General features: G+C 45.4%; 1 protein-coding gene across 19 annotated transcripts in view; it reads right to left on the reverse strand.

The window, feature by feature from the left end:
• The window catches only part of SNTG2 (syntrophin gamma 2), a 221,886-nt gene that overhangs the window by 27,523 nt on the left and 169,198 nt on the right, over positions 1-25,165 (reverse strand). For 14 of the 19 annotated variants that reach the window (XR_014234716.1, XR_014234717.1, XR_014234718.1 and 11 more), the window contains 3 exons: positions 22,074-22,190; positions 10,393-10,464; positions 4,606-4,812 (listed from right to left, as the gene is read on the reverse strand). Coding sequence is in view for 13 of the 19 variants with exons in the window: in XM_082356518.1 (XP_082212644.1) it covers positions 4,606-4,812; positions 10,393-10,464; positions 22,074-22,190 (396 nt within the window). In the remaining 6 variants the exon portion in view is untranslated. Of the gene's footprint in view, positions 1-1,419; positions 1,904-3,261; positions 3,392-4,605; positions 4,813-10,392; positions 10,465-22,073; positions 22,191-25,165 lie in introns of those variants that run through there. The other 5 variants (XR_014234721.1, XM_082356514.1, XM_082356513.1 and 2 more) reach the window with 5 other exon arrangements.

Below are 25,165 nucleotides of genomic sequence, written 5' to 3' on the forward strand. Positions count from 1 at the left end.
CACACACTCTCACAATACACACTACACAACACACACACACTCTCACACCACACAACACACAGACACTACACAACACATGCTCACACACACATATGCACACACACATACACACTCACACACACAGTCTCTCACACAACACACACACACAACACACACTCACACACTACACAACACACACACTCACACAGTCACACACTCATACAGACACTACACAACACACACATACACACTCTCACAGACTCACACACTCACACACACAAACTCTCACAGACACACACACACACACACACTCGCATGCACACACATATATATGTTGATATATACATAAACTTCATGGTAACCAAAACCCAAAATCTTCAGAAACACACACAAAAAAGAGAAGGCAATCAAAACATAACACTAAAGATAAGTCATCATACCACAAACGAAGAGAACAAAAGGAGAAAGGAACGAAAGAGAACTACAAAAACAACCAGAAAAATAATTAACAAAATGGCAGTAAGTACATACCCATCAATAATTACTTTAAATGTAAATGGAATAAATGTTCTAATCTAAAGACACAGAGCGGCTGAATGGATACAAAAACAAGACGCATGTACATGCTGCCTACAAGAGACTCACTTCTGATCTAAGGACACACACAGATTGAAAGTGAGGGGATGGAAAAAGATATTCCATGCAAATGTAAATGAAAAGAAAGCTGTGGTAGCAATACTCATATCAGACAAAATAGACTTTAAAATAAGACAGTTATAAGAGACAAAGATGGACACTACATAATGATCAAGGGATCAATCCAAGAAGATATAACAATTGTAAATATTTAGGCACCCAACATAGGAGCACCTCGATATATAAGGCAAATGTTAACAGACATAAAGGGAGAAATTGACAGCAACACAATAATAGTGGGGGACTTTTCACACCCCACTTACATCAATGGACAGATCATCCAGACAGAAAAACAAGAAGAAAATACTGGCCTTAAGTGACACATTACCAGATCTATCTATCTATCTATCTATCTATCTATCTATCTATCTATCTACCTATCTATCTATCTATCTATATGCCATCTATCATCTATCTATGTATCGAGGGGGAGAGAGAGAGGGAGAGAGAGAGAGAGAGAGAATTGGGGATAACAAAGCAGCTTAGGCAATAGCAGCAGATGATGGATACTGCCTGAAGGACACGGGAACACAGGTTATTCACACAGCTGAGTTGAGGCCGAGAGATCAGTGACAGAGCAGTTCTGGGAGGGGAGGGACTCAGAGACACAAGTATAGGTGTGGATGCCAAGGACAGGGTATATCCCAATGCTAGTGCATATATATATATATATATATATATGAACATCTCACAGTGAATGTTTAGTAAGTGTTGAGTTGTGTGACTCACAAATAAAGCTGAATGTTTCCATCGAAAACAGAAATGTTTATTTTGTAAGACAATGTATGGATGCAGTACTTGGAATTGGTGATTTTGTTGACAGTGCCTTTAATGTTCTACTTGTTTTCTGAAAACTTACCTCTACGTGAAATCTTAAAAGGTAAACCCAAGTTAGTCTTGTCTTACTCAAGATTACATGGAGTTCTTTTTTTAGGGATACAAACATAACCTTTAAAAGAAAGTGGTTTGGAGTCTTATGCCAGAAGGAAGTAGATGTCAAGAAACGTACCCTATTTTTAGATTGTTTTATACGTTTTTGGGAGGCAGCTGATCTGTGATATCATATGTTGGAGACTCTGGGTTTACAGTGAAAAACTAGGACAGGATCCCCCCATTATTGAGCTTGGATTCCAGATAAATGCTTGGAATCGTGATTCTCCGCCACATTTTCAGGTCACGTCGGTGTTCCCTTCCTGTCCTCATCCATCAGAACCAAAATGGTTACAGCCTGGAAAGAGGAAGGTTTAAAATGTGAACAATTAATAAAAGCTAATTTGGCTGTGCTCTTCCATGATGGGAATGTTAATTGGAAGACTAGATTGACCCCGAAATAAATTCAGGAGCAGAAATAGAAACGTTACAAGCAGCGCTCTGAGTTCCCATTTAATTAAATTAAGCTGTGATGGTTTTTAGAGAAATGAGTTGCTGAGCTGTAACCTAATCCATACTCCAGCATCTTCCTGGGAAAGACTCAGAAGAGCTCATTTGGACCAAGAACAGCACTAAATAGCACCTCTCACAATTACACAGATGTCGGCGATTCACTCTGGAGACTTTCAAATATTTACCATGGCGATTACTCAATTTAGAGTTTTCAAACAAAATTTCCAAGGAGAGCACAGCTCCAGGAGTCTAGATATGTTTTCTCATCAGCGGCTCTGTCTGTATTCAAACAGCTGGAGAAGGAACACGGGCTCTTTAACTGTTTAATCCCCAAGCGGTATGGACGTGGCAGCCCACTTGCATCCCTAGACGTTGCTCGGCGGCTATCTGTTCCGCACGGGTGCAACCCGAGGGTGACCAGTGTCCCTGCGGCCTGGGGGTCACGCTACATCCAGAAGGAAAGCATGGAAAAATAGGGTGTGGGCGGAGGACGGGCCGCAGATGCAGAAGGAGCCGCATGGGTGCTGCCGTGTGGGAGGGTCGGGGTGCAACGTGGGGTGCTCAGTGAGCCCCGAGGATGAAGGCCAGCAGTCCGCCAGGGCCCAGACAGTTTCGCGGGCCCGAGTGGCAGGCCTGGACCTGCCTGCAGTGTTGTCGCCGGCTGCACAGACGCACGGCTGCAGGAACACGAGGACGCACGGTCCCTGCCACTGACAGGTTAGGTTAGGATCCGGGGGTGGAGAGGAGACACACAGGAGCCTGGGACGGTCTCCCTGCTGCGCGCTGGTGCGTACGGCCAAAGGACAGCAGGCGGCACCCCCGGGCCCGAGTGGAGGCCCGGGGGGCTCAGGCAGACAGGAGGGCAGGGTGGTAGAGCCCGGACCCGCAGCCCGAGCTCGAGTGCTCGGGAGGACCTGGATTCAGGGCGTCAGCGCGGGGAGGGCACAGGCCGTCTGCCGTCCTCCTGGCCGCGGCGGGGCTCGGGGGCATCTGCAGGCCTGGAGGACGGGCTGCCTTCCCCGGGCTCAGAGGACCTGAAACCCCAGGCCCGGCGCTCCTTTCAGCTCAGCCGCAGACCTACGACGGCCACGTCTGCCTTAACGTCTGCATTGCGAGCATCTTGATTATATTTTAAACATAACTTGGAAAGTGGAGGTGCAAGTTCTCTGTGGTAAAGGGATGAGCAAAGGGGGCTCAACTCACTTTAATGAACAAAAGTAGAGGTGACACCAGGAAACGCAGGGGTGCTCTGCTGACGGGGTCGGCTGTGAGGGGGAAAACCACTCCAGGAGCAGGAGCTAAAGACACCGGGCTGGAAAGACGTTCGAGAGGGCTGTGCGGTAAAGCCAGGGAGAGCCACAGTGACTTACGCGTGACGAGATTTTGCAGATACACAAGCTGGATTCTCTTGTTTGGTAGAATTTGGGAGGATTGTAATTTTAAAGCCAACTACACAGATGCCACTTAGCCCAGCTTGAAGCCTGGCTTCCTCCACATACTGGCCGTCGTTTTGACTTCAAAAGCACGCAGTTGCACCTTCTTATATCCACAGTGTTTCCAACTGAAAGAGTTGTCAGTTCATGAGCAATAAATGAATAACAGATTCCCTGGGAAGATGTTCACATCATCAGAGAGAACTACAACTGAGCAAGGGTATCTCGGGGCCTCAGGAGGAACCAGGCTTGGTTTCCGTGAACGTCTGCGTGGGACCCACCGTGTGGACCACGGATTTCAGAGAACATCACACAGCTGAAGGGAGGCTCCCTTCTCCCCCCCTAGCACTGAGCATCAGGGGACTCGGTACATTTTTACATCCTGAACAAGAGATAAATGATGACACAGAATCTTTTCACATTCAGAGCAGTGCTGATAAATGAAGGAGCTGCTCCCAAGCCCTCACCCAGAGCGACTGACGCCAGGCCAGGAAGGAGAAGGAACCCAGAACTTCCGGGTGGAGTTAAACCCACCCCACGACGCTGCATCTGTTTTCTCACTTCCAGCCGTGCGAACTCCCCCGTGAAGGGCAGCTGCTACTCCCAACAACGCGGATTATGACGCACACTACCTCAGCCGCTGAGTCCTTACACACCCCGACCTGGGAGAGATTTATTTGCTGTCCCGAAAAGGGAGAAGCGACCCAGACACATGAGCTGTTTTATGTTCCTGCTGGATCATTAAGTTTGAGAGTAAGGGCCATTAAAGTGCCTTAAAATATGACAAAGGTCCGGGTGAATTCACAGCAAACACGGCTGGTGAGCAAACACCAGGGACCTGACCACACCGTTGGCTGAGGGCACTTCCTTTACGCGGCGTTGGAGGCCGTTTCCTCACATTGAAGAGAAAGACTGACGTAAACGAGATGAAAGCTCTGCCTCACTTCTCCCTAAATTCACCCATTTCATCTACTGGGCACACTTGACGTAGGGACCCAGACGAGAAACGCTCAACTCCTGACGACTCCTGTTTTCTGGAATACTCGCTACAGCTGCTCTAACTTATGTCTCAGGTACCCGAGCAGGTTCTATCAGAGACGAGCGAGTCGCTCACCCCCGTCCTCTGCACGTCCAGGAAGGTGGCCCTCTGGAAGGACAGCTCCCACACAGCCAGCTCGCTCCCCAGCTCCACGCTGAACACGTGGCTCCTGCCGTGGCCGACGAGGACGCTGAAGCAGAAGGGCCTGTGGTCCCCGCGGTTGGGGTCCTGGAGACCCAGACAGAGGCTGGCTTGGGCCCAGCAGTCATCCGGAAGCCAGAACTGAAACAGAGAGGGGGGCACGCAGGTTAGAGGGGACGGCCCCCAGGTGACCGGTCCACGGAGGGCGCCCGGGACAGAGGGGCCTCTTCCAGGCTGGGGGCTGGGGCCACACTCCACCAGGCGACCTCCCGGGCACGCGCCTGGGTTCAGGAGCAGCGTCCCCTGACGTCGCTGCCGTGGAAACGGGCCCATAAGTTAATATCTGGGAGTCAGTTACATCCAACCGCCAATGCTCTGCAAGCATCTTGCACCTAAAATATCAGTGGCCACAACTTCTGTTTCTATGTTTAGCTTTAAAGATAAAGAAAAAAGTCACGAGATGTTTATGCTTAAGTTGAGCACAAAATCAGCAAACACTGAAGACGGCGAGACCACACAACTCTGCCCCCTCTGCTGGGGTCCCCGAAGGGTGACCCGCTCCTCGGCCATGTGCGGAGCGTCTAGGGTCCCCCAGGGACACAGGGCCACCGAGACCTCACTACGTGAACCCAGAGGTCCTGGCCACACAGAAGACGAGTTTTAGAAATAGTTTCAAGAGCAAAGGTTGAAACAAGAAAGAAGAGCCGTTGTTCAGTTCCTGGTTAAACATTTAAGCAGAAGACGTGAATCAGCCTCGGCGCGTCCGTGGATCACAGGCATACCAGGTGGACGCCCTGGCAGCTCTGAACCTCGGGGAGGGGGGTCTCCGCCACCGCCTCGCCTGAGTCATGGACGCGCCCAGCTAAGGAGCAGCTGCGTCAGGCTTCACGCGGGGACCAGGAGAGGTGGAGCCTGGGGCCTCCAACGAGTCAGCGCCTCAGGCCGGAGCCTGCTGGTACCTCCCTCTGTGTCTCTCTGTCTCCCTGTGTGCGTGTGTCTCTGCCTCTGTGTCTCTGTCCCCTGGGGATTCACGTCCGTCTTCGTCTCCCGCTCACCCACCCGCTGCACAGACACCCTGAAGAGTCCGCGCCTGCCCTGCACTAGGGTGGCCTCTGCCCGCACGGCCTCCCCGGGGAAGGGGACGCAGGTGGACATCCTGCCAGGGCTGCTGAGACGTGGCGTGAGCCACAGCCCGGTGGCAGCAGGAACAGAGGCTGCCCACAGGCCGGGCCTTCACGACCCGACTCCGAGCTATCCGGATCCACGCGGGCTGTCCCGCCAAGCCGCACCCACCACTCACACTGGTGGCCAGAGCTCATTCCCTGAATCCCCGTGACCCACCCTGTGGGCTGGTCTGGTTTTATGTGGAATGCGCTTCTGCCTTCTGGGCCCAGGCTCGTGAGTGCAGTGGCTGCTGACGGGGGTGGGGATGGGCGCACGGCTCCGGGTGCCCTCTGCCTTCTCAGGGCCTCGCGGCGGCTCTGCAGGCCCCGATCCTTGCTGTCCCCGCTTCCGCCGCCCAGGAACCTGTCCTCACGCGTCACTTAGACACTTGCTGCCTTGTGGCATGCGACGTGAGGGTGCGTGTGCGTGCGTGTGCATGCGTGTGTGCGCACGGGTGTGGTGTGTGCCTGGTGCACCTGTCCTGATCCTAAATGAACGCGGTACAGAGGCTGCACCTGGATTTTGGAGCCCCCAGGTCCTTGGCCTCAGACTGGCGTGCACAGAAACTCCTCAGGAAAGAGGGCAACAGGTCCTAAGCCAAGAAGAGCAGGATGCGAGTCAGCTGGCCTGACTTCTCAGAAACTCCGTCCGTAACTACTGACCTTGAGTGTCAGGACTGACCACCAAAGAAGGACTCTGAGCAAGTGTTTGTGCAGGTGGCACCGTCGACGGCCCGGCTATGTTCTTTCCTGTACTGGTGTACGTGGGGGGCTGTGCGCTGCTATAGGAGAAAAACAGGCTTTGGGGTCAGACAGACAACACTTGGGACCTTCTTGGCCAATTAATAGCTGTTGACCTTGAGCTTTTCACTTCTAAGCCTAAATATCCATAAAATGGGGTGTAAGAGAAAGGTTGTCATGGGTTTAAAGGACAGCACGGATGAAGTGTGTGGCACCTGCATCCTCGCCCATGTGGCTCGTTTTCTGTTTACATAGAGCCCACCGTCCACAGGCAGTGCTGAGTCGTGGCGTAGACTTAACTTTCACGTCTAACTTATAGCGAACTGTCTCCCGACAAAGTCAGCGACTACACAATCCAGCATCAAGTTTCCAGCTGCCCACTCCTGATGTGGCCCCCCTGCCCCAGACTGTGAGAAGACAGAAACCATCCTGGGTTCACTTTTCAGAAAACAAAATGCAAAGACTATTTTAGAAAATTACCTGGATTTTTTTCCTGCTTCTATTTATTTATTTGAGACGATTACAGCAACAATACAGGAAATTTAAAAGACCGATCATTCTATTATGATCTATCTTTTGTCATCTAATTTGTTTTTATATTTCCTCCATGCAATGTCTCTTTGTACACATAATTCTATAAATGTGTAATGTGATTTTAATGGAGCACTTGAAATATACAACCCTATTAGGTCTTTAGTTCTCAGTGGTCGTCTGACAACTCTCCCAATGTTCACTACTTAAGAATATCATTAAAAATTTCCATGCGCACAGCTATTTGACTCTTGCTAATTCCTTGTTTTGAGTCAGTTCTGAGGAGTGAGCGCGTTTGATCGAGCAGTGAAGTGTTTGTGAGCCTTCATTTGAATGGACAAACCTCAGCTCTATGTGCAAGAACAAACAGAAGAGTTAAAAAGAACCTTTGAACCACCTGAGAAATCCCAAGAAAGGACACTGAAGGATTTCATAGATGTGATTACTTTCCGCACCTCAAACTGTTGAGCCTCACAAAAATAATGTGCTATAAATGCTGCGACGTGAGTGAAATCACTGAGCCCTACACAGCTCATTTCCCTAGATACTTTCTGTAGCTTCTTTTGGAAACAGTAACTCAGTTCTTATGCGCTGCAATGTGTCGTTAAGACTAAAAAATCGGGAGCGATTACAAAATTAAAGGTCCCTGAGCTGCTGTGGAGACAGCAAGTGACTGAGGCACCCCCCAAATCGCTTCCCGCAGCCTGACCAGCTGCAAAGGCCCCTTCCTGACTCTGGGCCCCCGCCTGCCATCCTCGGAGCATTTACGGTAGAAAACTCATCCTTCTAAACCCTCTCTCTGCCCCTTGGAAGTGTAGATCTTTTTAAAGCCTCCGCGGGTTCTACAGGGCGAGCCTGGGTGCCATCCACACCCCTGGAGCGCGAATGTCCAGGAATGGGGCCCGTCCTCCTGTCTCTGCGGGCGGGAGCCTCCCTCCGCGGGACCCAGGCCAGGCTGCACAGCTACTTCCCTCCACGAAGATGGGAGAGAGGTTCCTCTTCCTTTGGGTGGGGCCCACCTGGGCCACACTCGCCCCTCACCCAGCTCGGGGACCCCCGCCCTTTGTTTCAGTGGAGTTGAGGTCAGTCTCTGCCCCCAGTGACGTCTTCCTTGTCTGTTTAACTTCGATGGGTACAGGTTTTCTCTGACTGGACTTGAGGAGGATTGTATTCTCCTTATTCACAAGGCTGCACTTGAGAGGCGGCTGGAGAACAGGTCACAAGAGGACACTCCAGAGAGCTGCCTGCGAGGCCAGTGCTTCTGACAGGTGAGGCAGAACAGGATTTAGAGAGGTGGCATTTCAGGTCAAAGGACGTGCACTGTTTACATTTTGATAGACCTTTCCTCACATTGTCACCAACCTTTTCATCTTTGACAGTCTAATTGGCACACATTATTTCACGGTTTCCACTTGCATTTCTTTTTTTTTTTCATTAAAAAAAAATTTTATTTTATATTGGTGTATAGCTGATTAACAATGTGTTAGTTTCAGGTGTACAGCACAGAGATTCAGTTATACATATACATGTATCTATTCTTTTTCAAATTATTTTCCCATTTAGGTTGTTACAGAGTATTGAGCAGAGTTCCCTGTGCTGTACAGTAGGTCCTTGTTGGTTATCAAAAAGTAAACAGTCCACATCCTTTGACCTAGAAATTCCACCTCTCTAAATTTTTCCTGGTGATACACTTGCACCTGTGTGAAATGATTTATTACATTGTTTGTAACTGCAAAAAAATGGGAACAAATTAAATATCCCTTGATAAGGGCTTGGTAAAATAAAATATGATACATTCATGGAATTGAACACTAGGTAGTGGTTTTAAAGTGGGATCATCTCTTTGTGTATATTGAAGAAAGATCCACAAGATAAACTGTAGAGCAAAAAGTGATGTGTGGAATAGTGTGTATGCTTCCATTTGCAGAGGGAAAATAGAATAGTGTACATATAAAAAAAATAGAATCGGATTTAGCTGAGCTTCAGGCCAAGGGAACCTGGACCCCACCTGCCTCCAGTGAGGCTTCTGGAACTTACTACCCCCTCTGTGCTTCTGGGTCTCGGCTGTCAGATGGAAATGACAAGGATTAACTCCTCAGTTGGGGACAGGATTAACTCAGGATGTAAATGGAGCACTTAGCAGGGCTCCAGGAGGCTCACTCAGTAAAGGTAAGATATTATTATCAAGATCCTTTGCCAAACATATGAGTAAATTTGGTTCCACTGAAAAATGCAAACGGAATATTCTTACGTTGGGAGTGAATATTTATGCAGGAGGCGCCTCACTGCTGAGCAGTGTTTTTATTATTCACTACGTGGAGGCCGTTTATGATTTAAGTCACGATTGCAATCAAGTCTGATTGATTCCATTTTCTCATCTCTTTCATGGTGAGGGTGGAATACAGACATAATTTTAAGAACTGGAAAAAGGAAGTTTTGGAGAGGAGAAAGCGTCATAGAAAAACACCACCACAACTACAAAATTTGATTTCTGGACTAAATATTAATGACTATACTTTGAAATGGTGATTATGAAAACAAATCATTAAAAAAATTCTATACTAAAGTGCTAGTTCTTACAATAATCATACATTTATTTCAATTTTTGATAACGGAAGTAAATATCACAGGTAATTTAAAACTCATACGTGCAAAATGACCAACATCAACAATCAAAGGCATCTGAGAAAAGGGGAGATTTTTGTAAGATCACTGTTTAAAGACTCCCAACAAGACACAGAATTCAATCTCCTTTTTAAAAATGTTGAATGCTATACATTTATTATGATTATTATTTACCCTGCATTGAGTTTAATACTTTTGCTGTAGCCATCCTCCTGGCTAACTTCATGATTTCAGTTACTTCATAGCATGTTTATTGATTAAAATTTTTTTTCAATTTTTCTGAAAAGATATGCTGGATAAAAACAGAAGAGGCTGGATAGTTTATTAATGAAGCACACATATAAAATATGATGGTCCTATGAAGACATCCCAATACCAAATGAACATCTCAGATGTCTGGAAAGCCATATAAACAACTTGAAAATATAAAAAGGCCAGAATGAAATAATGAGGCACCTACATAAAAAATAGAAAAAGGACTTAAAAGTTCCTCTATGATATTCTTTTGTGGAATTTTGATGAATGATTGTGGGATGAAGCTAGATGTTCATGTTATTTTACTATTTCAACAGACAGTGGGAAACAAATATTTCTCTCACTCTTTAAGCCCAAAGGGTCATCTTGTTAATATGAAAGCATCTAATGTGCAAAGGAAACTTACCTTGTGAACTTTAAATAGTACCTCACAGAGGTTATAGGTTTTTTCCGCTCGGACCCAGTCTAATGTGCTCACCTGCAAGAAATATAAAAGAGACACATAAATCCTACGTGTTCTCACCCAAAATAAGGGGAACTGTGTGAGGTGATGGAGGTGTTAACTAACTTGATTGTGGGAACCACTTAACAATGTACGTGGATATCAAATCATCACACAGTACACTGTAAATATATTCCATTTTTGTCAATCGTACCTCGATGAAACTGGGAAAAAATTTAAAGTATACATGCAAAGACACATGCTATTTTTAGTATGAGAATTTAAATATTTACAACAATGGAGCTAGTCAATGTGTCTTTACCTTCATTAAATTCTAAACCAGGAGCAGGACAGTTGAAAAACTAAACTATATGCCATGGCAGGTTTTGCTGAATAATTGCATGTCCCCGCTGTTGGCGTGAAGTATGAAGATGTTTAGATACATTATTATTATTTTTTTTGATACATTATTGATACAAGAACCCAGTAATGGTGGAACTTATCTATTACACACAATTGGGCATAATTTTAGGAATTCATTTTGGGTGCCTTTTACATTAACTTAAGGACCGATTTTAGGTTAAATTTAGAGACTGCTCACCCATTCTGCTACGCTCCTAACTTCCGTTAAGCAGCTCCTATCTGTGTGTCTGCATGGCCATCTGTGGTTTGAGCTGTCCCCTTCCATTTAGTTCTCCTTGCTGATGGTCACTTTCCTTTCCCCCCTGGAAGACCCCCTCTCCACGCCCGGCTCCCGTGCTCCTGGTGGGTGACTGCTCAGCCCAGGGTGGAGGTGCCCTCGGACGTGAGTCGGTCCGTGCGTCTCACCCTCTGGGCCACGGTGACTGTTTCAAGGAGAATGTGCCACAGTCAGAGACACAGCTGACACTGAGAAGATGCTAGGACTTCTGGGATGGACCGCTTCTTCCACGGACTTGAAGCGAAACGCTTCCACCCTGAGAGCCGTTGGAAGCTGCGTGGGGACCATGTGGCCGTCAGTCACTACGATGTACCCGCACTGGTCATCAGCCGTGACACACACACACCCACTAAGGCAGGATGGTGAGAACAGGGAAGATGGGGGGCCTGAACTCTCTACCTGCCACTCACTTTCCTGTAAACCTAAAAAACAAAGTTTATTAATTCATTTTCAAAAGCAGGTCTTTCTCTTCATTGCCTTCTGCCTTGACAATTTTCTATTTTATCTGACCACATCTGATTTGAAATAGAGCAGAGAGTGTAGATTCTCAGATGTAGTATCTTGGCATATTTTAATATTATTGTGGAACACTTGTGTAGCCCCAGAACTGACACAGAGTAATATTCTATATTAGATACATAATTGTCTAATATGCCTTCAGTCTACAAATCTTCACTTAAATTACTTCTTTCCAGGTAAATATTTTTTTAAATGATAGAATATACTTCCCTAACTGACATCCTTAAAATCACTTCTAATATTTCTTGCATATTCATAGGTAACTGCTATATAATTTATATGTTAATGCTATAAGATGCTATAAAATTGGTTTTATAAGTATTATTTAACACATTTTAATGGTGTCTGAAAACATGAGTAGCTGAAACATTATTTCTCAGATTCCAATTTGCAAATCAGAAATAACGATTCACGCTAAAGAAGGAGAGCTGAGTGCATGAGAAAGGTCAGAGAATCCTGGTTTAATGCAGCTTTTCCAGCATGCATCAGCACACAGGAGAGACCTGGGGTCACCACTCCCCACCGCCGACTGTTTACTCTTCGTAGGTAACTCAGCCCCAGAAAACCCACCACCTTCCCCCGCCCCACGCTGCTCCTTTCCTGTCTTCCAGACCTTCTCCCTTCTTTTTCCTCGTTGCCTTCAACATCTCCCTTTCCCTCATCTTGAAGGAGCTTAGAAACCATCCTTGAAGACAGGACTTTCTCTTTAATTTTTCCTAATTTATTTGCCACAGAATCTCTGGGCCTTTTAAAAGTTCATTTAGATATTCTGACACAATGTGTTGGCCACAAGGCTCCATGAGTGTGGTCGGGCTTTCTTGGCAAAGGCTGCTGGCCCGGGGACGGAGGAGGAGTGAGGGACCCAGGCTGGGGGGTCTGAGAGCAAATCAGCAGGGGCACTTGTAGATTCACTCCCCTGGAGGCACTTACTTGTTCTCATTCCAAAGAGAAATGGACCAGAGGCCCGCCTCCCACGCCCTCCCAAGAGAGCTGTTTACTTTACCTGAGCTCAGAGAGGCTTAAGGACTCCGAGCCCCTCCCGTGTGGCCCAAACCTCTGTGCACACAGAGCCCACCAGCCTCACTCGCCCGCCCATGAGGCCCCATCGGAGGGAAAATGCTGTGACTAATTAACAGTCCGCCTCACAGCCATGACCTCACATTTCATGTCAGCATAAAGGAGATCAGTAAACATATGGATTAAAAACTTAACATACGGTTGTTTCCGATTTGGGCAATTTGCCTCCAGCGTGAGGATACAAAAATCCAAGGGCAGACAAAAACATGTGCAAATATTTAGGTGTAAATTCACCCGCCATATTTTGTGTATTGCCTTTACAATGAGAAGTTGCTGAACATTAAGAGTAAAATTTCTTCTGTTAAATTCAAATGCGCTGGAGTTTCAGACACACTTATGAATACATAAATTAAGTCCCTCAGTGCTCCGTTTCATCCTGTGAGGTATTCAGCTAGCATTTACCACCCCCATCCTTAAACTGAGGAAACTGCTGAATAGAGGGTGAATTAGTGCCTGTGGTCCCACAGCCAGGAAACAGAAAGATTCTGTTTACAGCCCAAAGCTTCCAATCATTCACTTACAACTTTTTCTACTTAGGCTCTTTTTCCTAACATTTTGCAGAGCAAATATTTCCATTGTCTTATAAAATCTTTCAGCCCCCATTTTCAAGTATGCTTTTGTTATTTTGGATAGTATAGGAACATGATTTAAATCAGCATAATGCCGTTATGTAGAGGTAATTTTGATTTTTTTTTTTTTTTTCTATTTAAAAAGTTACAGTATTTCTGGTTCTGCATGTAAGGAGCTTGAACATCACCACTCCTAAATAACAATCAGCCTGAAACGGAATGGATGGAAAAATCAACAACTCTTGTTGGATCCATAACAGAGGGGAGGACACAGGGCCAACCATGGCCCCCAAGCACATATACATTGACAGCAAGTGGATGGAGAAAGTATTCCATGTTAACACTAATCAGAGGAAAGTAGAGGAGCTATTACTTTCCTACAGAGCACACTTTACAATAAGGAATGTGATCAGGGATAAAAAGTATATTACATAAAGATGAACGGTCAATTCTCAAAGGAGACATAACAATACTTAACATGTGTGCACCTAACAACAGAGCATCAGACCATGTGAGGCAAATACTCACAACCTCCAGCCATGAGAATGGAACTCGAAGCTAAGACCCACTAAGACCAGGAACGAGGAAGGATGCCCACTTTTCACCATCTAACTGGAAGTCCTTGCTGTGCTATATGGCAAGAACCACAAGTAAAAGGTGTACAGATTGGGAAAGAAGACATAAAACTGTCTTTGATTGCAGATCTTCTCTGTAGAAAACCTGAAGGAGTTGACCAAATGAAACAAACCAAAAACCTCCTGGAAATAATAAGCAATTATAGCAAGGTTGCAGAATATAAGGTTTACATACAAAAGTCAATCACATTCTTGTATGCAAACAATGAACAATCAGAATTTGAAATTAAATATATATTACCAGGGTTTCCCTGGTGGCGCAGTGGTTGAGAATCTGCCTGCCAATGCAGGGGACACGGGTTCGAGCCCTGGTCTGGGAAGATCCCACATGCCGCGGAGCAACTAGGCCTGTGAGCCACAGCTGCTGAGCCTGCGCGTCTGGAACCTGTGCTCCGCAACAAGAGAGGTCGCGATAGTGAGAGGCCCGCGCACCGCGATGAAGAGTGGCCCCCACTCGCCACAACTAGAGAGAGCCCTCGCACAGAAACGAAGACCCAACACAGCCAAAAATAAATAAATAAATTAAAAAAAAAACATATTGCCATTTATATTAATATCCCCAAAATGAAATACTTAGTTATAAGTCTAACAAAAACATACGGATGTATATGAGGAAAACCACAAAACTTCTTTGATTAACAAAATCAAAGAAGTAAACAAATGGAGGGATATTCCACGTTCATGGACAGGAAAACTCAACATTGCCAAGATGTCAGTTCTTCCCAACTTGATTTACAGATGCAACACAATCCCAATCAAATTCCCAGGAAGTTATTTTGTGGATACTGACAAGCTGATTCTAAAGGTTATACGGAGGCAAAAGACCCCAAATAGGCAACACATTTGAAGGAGAAGAGCAAAGTCAGAGGCCAGAGACCACCTAACTATAAGATTTACTATAAAGACAGTGCGGTATTGGTGAAAGAAAAGACAAATAGATCCATGGAACAGAATGGAGAGCCCAGAAACAGATGAATAGACTCATCTGATCTTTGCTCAAGGAACAAAGGCAAAACAAGGGAGCAAAGACAGTCTTTCTAACATATGGTGCTGGGACAACTGGATATACAAATACAGAAAATGAATCTAGACATACATCATACACCCTTCACCAAAAGTAACTCAAAATTGATCACAGACTTAACTGTAAAATACAAAACTATAAAAAACTCCTAGAAGATAACCCAGGAGAAAACCTAGATGACCTTGGGTGTGGTGATGCCTTTTTAGATACAACACCAAAGGCACCACTCATGAAATAATAATAGAAAAGCTGGACATCATTAAAATTAAAAACTTATGCTTTGCAAAAGACAAAGTTAAGAGAATAAAACAAGGCATAGACTGGGAGAAAAAACTCACAAAAGACACATCTGATAAAGGACTGTTAACCAAAATATACAAAGTACTCTTAAAACTCAGCACTAAGAAAACAACCTGAGTAAAAATGGACCAAAGACCTTCACAGATCCCTCACCAAAGGAGACAGACAGATGGTCAATAATCACATGAAAATGTGCTCCATGTCATATGTTGTCAGGGAAATGAAAATTAAAACAACACTGGGAGACCACCACACACCTATTAAAATGACTAAAATCCAACACCGACAGCACCAAATGCTGGCAGGGATGTGGAGCAACAGGAACTCTCGGTCATGGCTGGTGGGGATGCAAACTTGTGCAGCCACTTCGGAAGACAGTTTCTCACAAAACTAAACATATTCTTCCCATATGATCCAGCAATCACACTCCTTGGTATTTACCCAAAGGTGATTAAAATTTATGTCCAAACAAAATCCTGAACATGGATGTTTATAGCAGCTTTATTCATACTTGCCCAAACCTGGAAGCAACCAAGATGTCCCTCAGTAGGTGAATGGATAAATAAACTATGGTCCATCAGAGAATGGAATATTTTTTCAGAGCTAAAAAGAAATGAGCTCTCAAGTCATGAAAAGACATGGTGGAAACTTAAATGCATATTATTAAGTGAAGGAAGTCAGTCTGAAAAGGCTACATTCTGTATGACTCCATCTGACATTCTGGAAAAGGCAAAACTCTGCAGACAGTAAAAAGATTAGTGGTTGTTAGTGTTGGTAGGTAGGGAGGTACAAATAGGTGGATCAAAGAGGATGTTTAGGGCAGTGAAACTACTCTCTAAACCACAGTGGTGGACACACGTCATTGCACATTTGTCCAAACCCATAGAATGTGCAATATCAAGAGTAGTTGTAATGGAAACTGTGGACTTGGGTGATAAGAGGTGTCCATGTAGGTTCATCCTTGGTAAAACGCGTACCATCTGGGGGGATGTTAATGATGGGGAGGGCTACGGATGTGTAGGGCCTGGGAGTAGAGGGAAATCTCCGTGCCTTCCCCTCTATTTTACTGTAATCCTACAACTGCTCTAAAAATAAAATCTTTGAAAAAAAGTTACCCAGGCTGTTTCATGTCTTTATATGTTGTGTTTAATACACAGCCTTTTCATCTCAAAGCAAACTACAAGGTGAATTATTGTCATGTGGTTACCTTGGGTACGTGCTAAACTACATACTATGGCATCACACACACACACACACACACACACACACACACACACACACACACACACCCCCCAAAAAGAGCCATGAGAATCCTGCCTTCATGCTCTGACTTTGGAAATTTTTGTGGTTCGTACCTTTCTGATCTCTACCCAACTCTTGTATGTACTAACACTGTGTACTCAAACGTTCTCAAAATATTTGACTTTAATAGGAAAATATTTACATACTTGTTTTCTTTATTTAATTAAAATAGAAATGGAACCGCTACCATTTTTACCTTAAATGATATGAATGAATTCTTGGAAATCTTTCCAAAAGTCTGGGAGATGGAGTGTCAACGTCACACTGTCTCCAGCAGGGAAACGTCCACCCCTGAGAACTCGCCGTGCAGAACTAGGGGTAGCAAGTGCACGGCATGAAGGCTCCGCCTCTGTGGGCACCTGGATCGCGGCCTCATGCACGATCCCTCACCCCACCTCTTCCTTTAAGCTGCAAAGGCTGGAAAGATTCTAATGTAGTCTGTCTTTGCTTCTTGTGGAATTTGCTCGTTGTTATTTGAGGGTTTCCATCACAAACTGTTTTGAGATTTGTTGGCTTACTGTCCACACCTGCCCCCCAAAATCTAAAGGGTTGATTTTTCCTCTATACAGTTGACCTTTGAACAGCACGGGTTTGAATTGCATGGGTCTACTTTTACGTGGATTTTTTTCAACAGTAAATGCATGTAGCAAACACTATGTGATCTGAGGTTGGTTGAATCTGCGGATGCAGAACCGTGGATACAGAGGAACTGCATATAAGGAGGGTGGATTATAAGTTATACTGAATTTTCCACTGTGTGGAGGGTCAGAGCCCCTAAATCCTGCATTGCTCAAGGGCCAACTGTATTCTCTTTAGAGGATTTGATGATATTTCCAAATCACATGGCTCAGCCACAGAGCTTTAATGCTTATTATTAAATATTTATATTAATAAATATATTAGATATTTAAATAATATTCACTTTACAGACTATCCAGCCAGTAACCAAGGAGCATCTTCTTCATGTTCGGTGTGATGCTAGATTCACTGGGAGCCACGCTAAGAAGCTCCAAGGACAGCGGAAAATAAACAAATTGGTTGGTAGCATTTACTAATAGAGAGAAATTCTCCATAAGCCATCTTTCAATCTCACAACACCTCTCAAGTAGCCATTTACTTTGTACTTGTTTATAGGTGATACTTAGTAAGGAAATTTAAAAATTATATGAAGACATCAGGAAGTATACAAATAAGTCAACTCAGTCTCATTTTTGGAGTGGATATTTATAAGTACTACTGCCTTCATCCTTTCACTTCTTCCTGGGCATTACTAGTATTGATTACCCTGGAAAATAGAAATTATGTAGATTCAGGAGAAGCAGATGGCTTCTGCAACTTGTGCCCACGCAGAATCCAGTGAGATGAACATGGAGGCTCACCTGGTCTCGCAGCCTTAAGGACCATCTCGTACTGATGCCTCCAAACTCCATCCTGCCAGACAGATGTCGTCCCTGCACTAGAAACAAGGGTACCTAACTCTACTTGAAAATCTCCTTCGGGCATCCCTAGATGTCTCCGGCTCAGGAACCCCCAGCGCTCACTACTGTGCCCCCCGTGGGGCTCCGTCCGGGGCGGCAGTGGTATCCCCACCCGGCTGGAACCACAGCCACAGGCACCGAGTGGTCTGCACCTGTGTGCGTGTCTCAGTGGGCTTCTTAAATTCTGCTGCGTTCTAGGGCTTCAGAGGCTGCGACGTGCTATACTGATGGGACGTACGGTTTTATATTTACACCTAAAAATCACATTGTGAAACTACAGGCTTTCTTCAGGATAAGAAAGTTTTCATATTTCAGTGATCTGAGACCCTAATCTGTCAGCAGGCAATCTTGAATGGATGTGAAAAATTTACGTTAGCATCCGGCTACCCTAACTCCAGTGTGATCCGTAAATGAACGCGGGGCTCATTCAGTCTCACAGGTCTGCAAACTGGACATCACTTCCAGACTCCCCTGGGGTCTTGCTTTTCCTTTACAAGTAACAGCATGAGCCAAATATATAAAAAAGCCCTCACTCTTTTTTTGATGTCGACAAAACTATAATTATCAAAAGATGTTGCTGCTGATGACTCTTGAGAAGAGATGGGGGGGCGGAAAGTATCTCCTGCAGAAACTGTTAGGAATGCGAGTTAATGAAAGATGCACCTGCCAGGAAACGTCTTTATTGGGAGAAGGAGATGTCAGTTATAGGAAAAGATGAGAGGGCGTTTCTTTTTTCTTTTCTTTTTTTTAAATTGTGCAATTCAATGTTTTTTAGTATGTTCACAGTTGTGCAACTATCACCACAGTCAATTTTAGAATATTTTCATCATCCCCAAAAGAAATCTTGTACCCTTTAGCTGTCACCCTCCGTCCTTCTCCACCCTCTCAGCCGTAGGCCGTCACTAATCTACTTCCTATTTCTATAGATTTGCCTGTTCTAGATACTTCATATAAATGAAATCATACAATATGTGGTCTTTTGTGACTGGCTTCTTTCACAGGTGTTTCTTTACTACAGGGTAACGCGGCCCTTTCTCCATACCAGAGATGCAACTCTGTCTCAGAGGAATTAGAAATCAGGTAAGGGAGGAGACCCTGGGCAGAGAGAAGAGTGGGCAGAGAGACAGAGAGAGTGATAGACAGACAGACAAGCATTTCCTGCAAAGCATCTGCTTTCTGCAAACGCCTTCTGAACGGGCCCCACAGAAGAGACAATATGCTGCCGGATCCCACATAATCCAGAACCGGCAATCTCCGGATTTCCAGAACGTTCGTGATACGGGGCTGATGGCCAGATGTAACTATGAGCTCCCACGGGGGGCTCACGTCTGGCGGCAGGGGAGTGGAGTGGCTTTGCTAGGATCATGTGCGAAGTAAGCGAAACCTCCCAGGGCACAGACACTAACGGGCAATCCAAAGAGCAGCTGCCAGCCCAGCACGGGATTCACCCAAACCTTCATCCACTGGTAAGAACTGGGCCAGTTCACCTCGGTTCACGGAGGAAACCAGGGTTCCTCGCGCTGCCCTTTCCATATCTGAGGGTCACCTGAGCACCTCCACCAGCTGCATCCAGAATCAGGAGGGGCAGGCATCTGTGAAAAGACGCGGTGCATCCCGTGTGTGCCTAAAGTACCTGTAATGTAGAAGACGTTGTCGCCAAACCAAAGGAAAGGGAGAAGCAGATTGTGAAAGCTGCTCACTGGTGCCGGGGAAGCCGGGTGGGGAGGGACCCCGGCCCCGAGGGGGGCACATGGGGAGGACTCAGCCCTCGGCCAGGCCGGAGCAGAGAGCTGAGCAGATTTCAAAGTTCTATGAACAGTATTTACGGCAGCAGAAGGTCTGCTCCAGGCAAACCCGAGCAGCTGAGGTCAGCAATTGATTCGCATGATGTGCTGCTGGTGACACGGAGCGATGCAAGAAGACTGGCCCTGGGATTTTAAAGTAAACAAGCCAAGCCTGGTGTTAATAAAGACGACATTATCCAATGGGTGACTGTGGAGATCCCCTGAGCCCCCCAGATTAGAATTTCTGTCCATGAAGTTGAAACTGCCATGGGAAGTGGATGAAATCATCTTTCACTATAACAGGTATAGAAATCTGATTAAATATTTAAAGCATTTCTCGTAATTTAGAATGTTGTACTATGTAGGGAAAACTTATACCTTGAGAATGTTAATTAACAAGAAAAGAAAAATTAGGAGAACTCTCAGGCGTGTGACCTGGGACATCAGTCACGTCTACCCCAGTTCTGCGGGGAGGAACCCTCCTTCCAGGTACATCGGGTGCAGGTGGGGTGACCCTTTCCTCCTCTCCCAACTGTCACAGGCCAGCGGGAGGCCCCTCTGCTTGGAGCCTCACGGTACTGATTCTCGATCCCCTCCCTGATCCACCACTCACGCCCCAGCCGCCTTCTACGTCACTCCTCACTCGCTGCTGTAGCCAGAATTGAGGCCATCGGGGTTATCTGTGGTTATTCTTATGTTTACTTTGTTAGACAAAACCACAGAAAGTTACATTTAGCAACAAATGCTAAATAACATTATTGCATTTGAGAAGAACTCAATTATTATGCAAATCTGTAGATAACCCTCCAGCATCAGTAAATTCACAGCCTTGGTTTATGAAAAGCTCGAGTCCCTGGTGGAATACTGGCCTGGGTGTTGGGGAGAGAAAAGAAGTCCGTGGGAAGACTGGTGAGGTCTGACGGCATCCGTGCTTTAGTTCCCAGTGTTGTGTCACTGATAATCCTTCAGTTTCAGCAAACAGACCACAGTTCTGTACGGGGTCAGCCCTCAGAAACCCGGAGGGAGGGTACGTAGGAATCCTCCTACCCTGTGGGCAGGTTCTCTGTCAATCTTTTCTTAAACCATTTATTGAGGTATGATTGACGTTCAGAAAGCTATACAAATTTAATGTATACAACTTGATGAATCTGAAGATGAGAAAACACCCAAGAAACCATCACCCCCGTGTTTGCCATAAACGCATCCATCCCTCCAAAGTCAGAGAGGACAAGTGCTGTGGGGGTGTGAGCAAAGGGAACCCTCGTGCACTGCTGGTGAGAATGTAAAATGGTGCAGCCACTGTGGAGATGGTATGGAAGTTCCTCAAAGAGATTCAACACAGAACTGCCATATGATCCAGCAATCCCACTTCTGGATATTTATCCAAAGGAAATGAAATCTGAGCCTCAAGATCCCTGCACCCGCATGTTCATCCCAGTACCATTCACAGCAGACAGGACACGACGTAATCACAGTGTCCACTGATGGATGGGTGGATAAAGAAAATGTGCTGTGTGCAGACAATGGCATAGCATTCAGCCTTAAAAGGAAGGAAATCCTTTTATTTATTTTTAATGGCAGAAAAGTAACAACATTGTAGGTAAATGGCATCTAACTTTCTAGATGCCTGAAGCTATCAGGTTTTGCTGCTTGTTTGCAGCTCCGATGTTTGGACTCACAGAAAGTGGAATTGCTTTAATTGACAAACTTGGAGGCAGGGCACACACATTATCTTTGGTCAGTTTTGGGAGAATGGTGCTGGTAGGAATTAGAAAATAAATTGTAAACTGTAGCATTCACCATTAAATTTCTATTATGGGCCCTACTAAATCAGGCTGTTTATTTTTATAAAACTTGGAAGATATGAGGGAAAAATAGCTTTTTAAGTTTCATTATCTGACCATTAAATTAGAAATGTCTTAATAGAAGGGTTTTCTTCTATTTTGTTTGTTTTTTGGATTCTTCAGCTATATACTTGATGCTCTAAGACATCTAAGCCTTTACATCCCCACGTCCCAGTCAGCTGATATTTTAAGCAGGAAAAAACTCTAATGTCTTAACGGCTGTTCGATGGAAGGAAAACCATGGACTGGTTGATTTACGGATTTAGAGTAAGAAAAGCCAGCAGGTGCACACAGGAGCCCTATCCATCCGCGTACGTAGGGGCGGAGGAGGCCGGCCGGCTGGTCGTGCACCCTCTCTGGCCTCTTCCAAGCGCTAGATCAGATCCCTCCCAGACTCCCGGAGGCCTGCTTACCGGAGGAGAGGTGAAGATGTAGAAGGACGAGCCCTTCAGGGCCAGGAACTTGGATCTGAAGGTTTGAGAGCAGCCGGCCCCTCCCAGTCTCTCGCTGACCCACCCCATGTGGACGACCTGCGGAGCAAAACCTTCAGAATTAACAACCAGGCCTTAGGAGAAGCACAGGGCCACCGGGGTGGAGAGAACAAGCAACACACCACAGGCCGCAGACAGGGACGGGGGAGCCCTCAGCCATGTCCAACCTCCAATCAAGTGGACGCCACAAAAATGTGTAACATCTGGGGTCAAACGTCCAGACTTCTGCACTGGGCCGGGCTCGAAATATGAGCTTCTGAGTTCTCTTAGTTTGGGCCAATGCTGGACGTCTCAGCTACCTCACAGCTGTGCCTCCCATATGTAGATTTTTACAACCACAGTATTTAATTACATCCTATCAGGGGTTAGTATTTGTAATCTGTCTATGAGGTTGCAAAAGCAACTATTATATTTTCCTTTTCTGTAGTAAATATATCGTTAATACACGTGGGAGAAATGATTGTTTCTTTATAGTTCAACTTCCTAACAACAGTGAAAATAATACAACAATATTAGATTCCCACAACTGGCACTGACTATCTAGTGACACAAAATGCAAACTATAACAAATCAGAATATGGTTAAAAAGTTAATGGAAATAGTAGTACAATTTAAAAATTGAGTGCATGAATTTAAACTAGTTCTAAGGTAAAATCCCTGTGTTGTCTCAGCTAAAATTGTAATGTGACACGTACTTTGCACATTTAAACAAAATTAGTAGTAAACTATCATAGACAGGCCGAGGGCTTTAGGGGATGAACAGTCCTCTGGGCTGTCTGAAGGGGGCTGCCCTCCAGGTCTGGGGACCGCAGCCCTCGGGAAGCGCCCTCACGGCAGCCGCGTGAAGTGACTCGAGCCGCGGGGGCTCAAGGTAGGTCATTTCCTTTCCATTTTTACTGGCTAAATCACTGAGAGCTTTCACTCACGCCTGGTGAAAGACTTCCCAGGTCAAGATGCCAGGTGAAATTTTACAAAAATCCTATTTTCACAGTGTTCCTGGCGATGGAAAAGAGAAAATGAAAGTGTGTCATTCTCCGGAGGGTGGTAGCCACAGCTAACCAGTCACGGTGTTTCACAGAAGTTGTCGAGGGCACCAGTGTCCCAGGCACACAGAGCTTCGCAAAGTAACCCGAATATTCCACTGGCTCATGGACTTGTCTTTTCCCTCTCGGTTTAGCTATTGTCTCGTGAAGGCTTAGGGTCACATCAATGTGATACGGTTTGAATGTTATAACAGAGAGTTTTAATATTAGTATACAAGACAACCTTATTTCATGTGTCCTTGGACTTATTTAATGTTTCCGGGTCCGTTTTCTCATCATAAAATGGGACTAGGATTCTCTCACATGGTAATTTTGGGAATTTAAGGCTGTACCACAGAAAACTCCCTCCCAAAGTACTAGCAGGCAGGAGGCAAGTAACACACGGCTCGGATGGAATTAGAACTCTGCGGAAACCACCCAGATAGGACTGAGTCCTTGAATGTCTTGTGGATGTGAAACTGATTACACACGTTGCTTAAAAATGTCTGATTGACTTTTCCCCTTTTTGTCTGGTAGGATCACACAGATACACTTTTGTTCATTATAACACTAGCATTAATACTGCTGTAAATCGTAAGACGTGCTCAATTTCCACGATTAAAACACGCTTCATTTTAATCGGGTTATTTGTTTTCTTACTGCTGAGTCTTAAGAGTTCTCTGCATATTTTGGGGAAGAAACATTTCATTTTCTCTAGCTAGTTCAGCAGCTCCTTGATGTTCTAAAATTAACACAAATTCAATGGGTGGTTGTGAATTCCACACTCACCACCGCACGAGCACAGTGATTTGTATAGTTTATATAAGACAGGATTCATTTTAAGCACAGTTACTAAAAACAATGAATTGCAACTGGATTGAGTTTTACACAGTGAAAAACAGGGATTTGTTCAGAGATCAGCCTCTGTTCCATGCAGACTGGACGCGTGGCATTAAGAGGCCGTCCTAGTTACTCTAAGTTAGTACAAGACCATCTTGCTGAGCATCAGCCAGAGGCAGTGGGTGTTTGGTAACGTTTTACAAGCCAGTCATCACTGTAGGTCTCAAACGGCACGGTTAGCAGCATGGGTGTATTTTTTTCTTAGTATACGTTTATCAGCGCTCATGAGACATCCTGTGGTTCTGGACAATATTCACCCCGTTACCCTATTTCTGAGAGGGTTGCCTTCTCAGTAGTGGGGTGGGGACCACAGGTGACACTCAGTGAAAGCAGCTCCAGGGGCAGGAGCTCTGGACGTCAGGCTACATCAAGCCCATCAGGGGCTCTGTGTTCCACGTCCTTATCCTCAGAAGGGGACGGATGTCACTGCACACGCCTGTTTTGAGGGCAGGTGCAGCCGTTTGCTCGGCGATACTCAGCATCACGTGATGTCACATCCTCTCGGCATCTCCAAGCAGGATCAGGGCTGTCTTTTCTGGGGCTCTCACACTGCTTCCCTCTGGGTCTGCATTAGACCACGTGCTCTCTGAGGACGAGACCTGTGTTTAACTGTATCTACTCCACACCCGCAGGACTGGCAGGGAGGGCTCGTCCCCTAAAAATTTCTTGAAAGAAACCATGTGTGGCTCTTCATCTATCACTACCTGTGACTTTATGGGAAGTTAAATAATCACAGCAGGGAGGACCTGCTTATTGTATCCATCAGGTTGGAGGACTGGAAACCTTTTGTTTTACTGATTACCCTCCAAGTGTGGAACCAGCATTTCTAGAAAACATAGGAAATTGTTTAAATTCTAAATTATTGCACATTTTTAAGTCAGCAGCAAGCTCAACAATCTGCTTTGATACTATATCTATTACCAGGAATCTTACCAAGATACTTTTCAAACTACTAAGCTAGCAAGGGCTGGTAGGAATAAAAAATAATTGCCATCCGGATGAAAAACTAAGTAATGGAAAGAAAACAGCCCTCGGCAGGTCTCTAGCAATATGGCGTGAGGGTCCCTAAAACCTGTAAACACATTATTTTCT

This window comes from Balaenoptera borealis, assembly GCF_965194805.1.
Source record: "Balaenoptera borealis genome assembly, chromosome: 15".
Classification (NCBI taxonomy): Eukaryota; Metazoa; Chordata; class Mammalia; order Artiodactyla; family Balaenopteridae; genus Balaenoptera; species Balaenoptera borealis.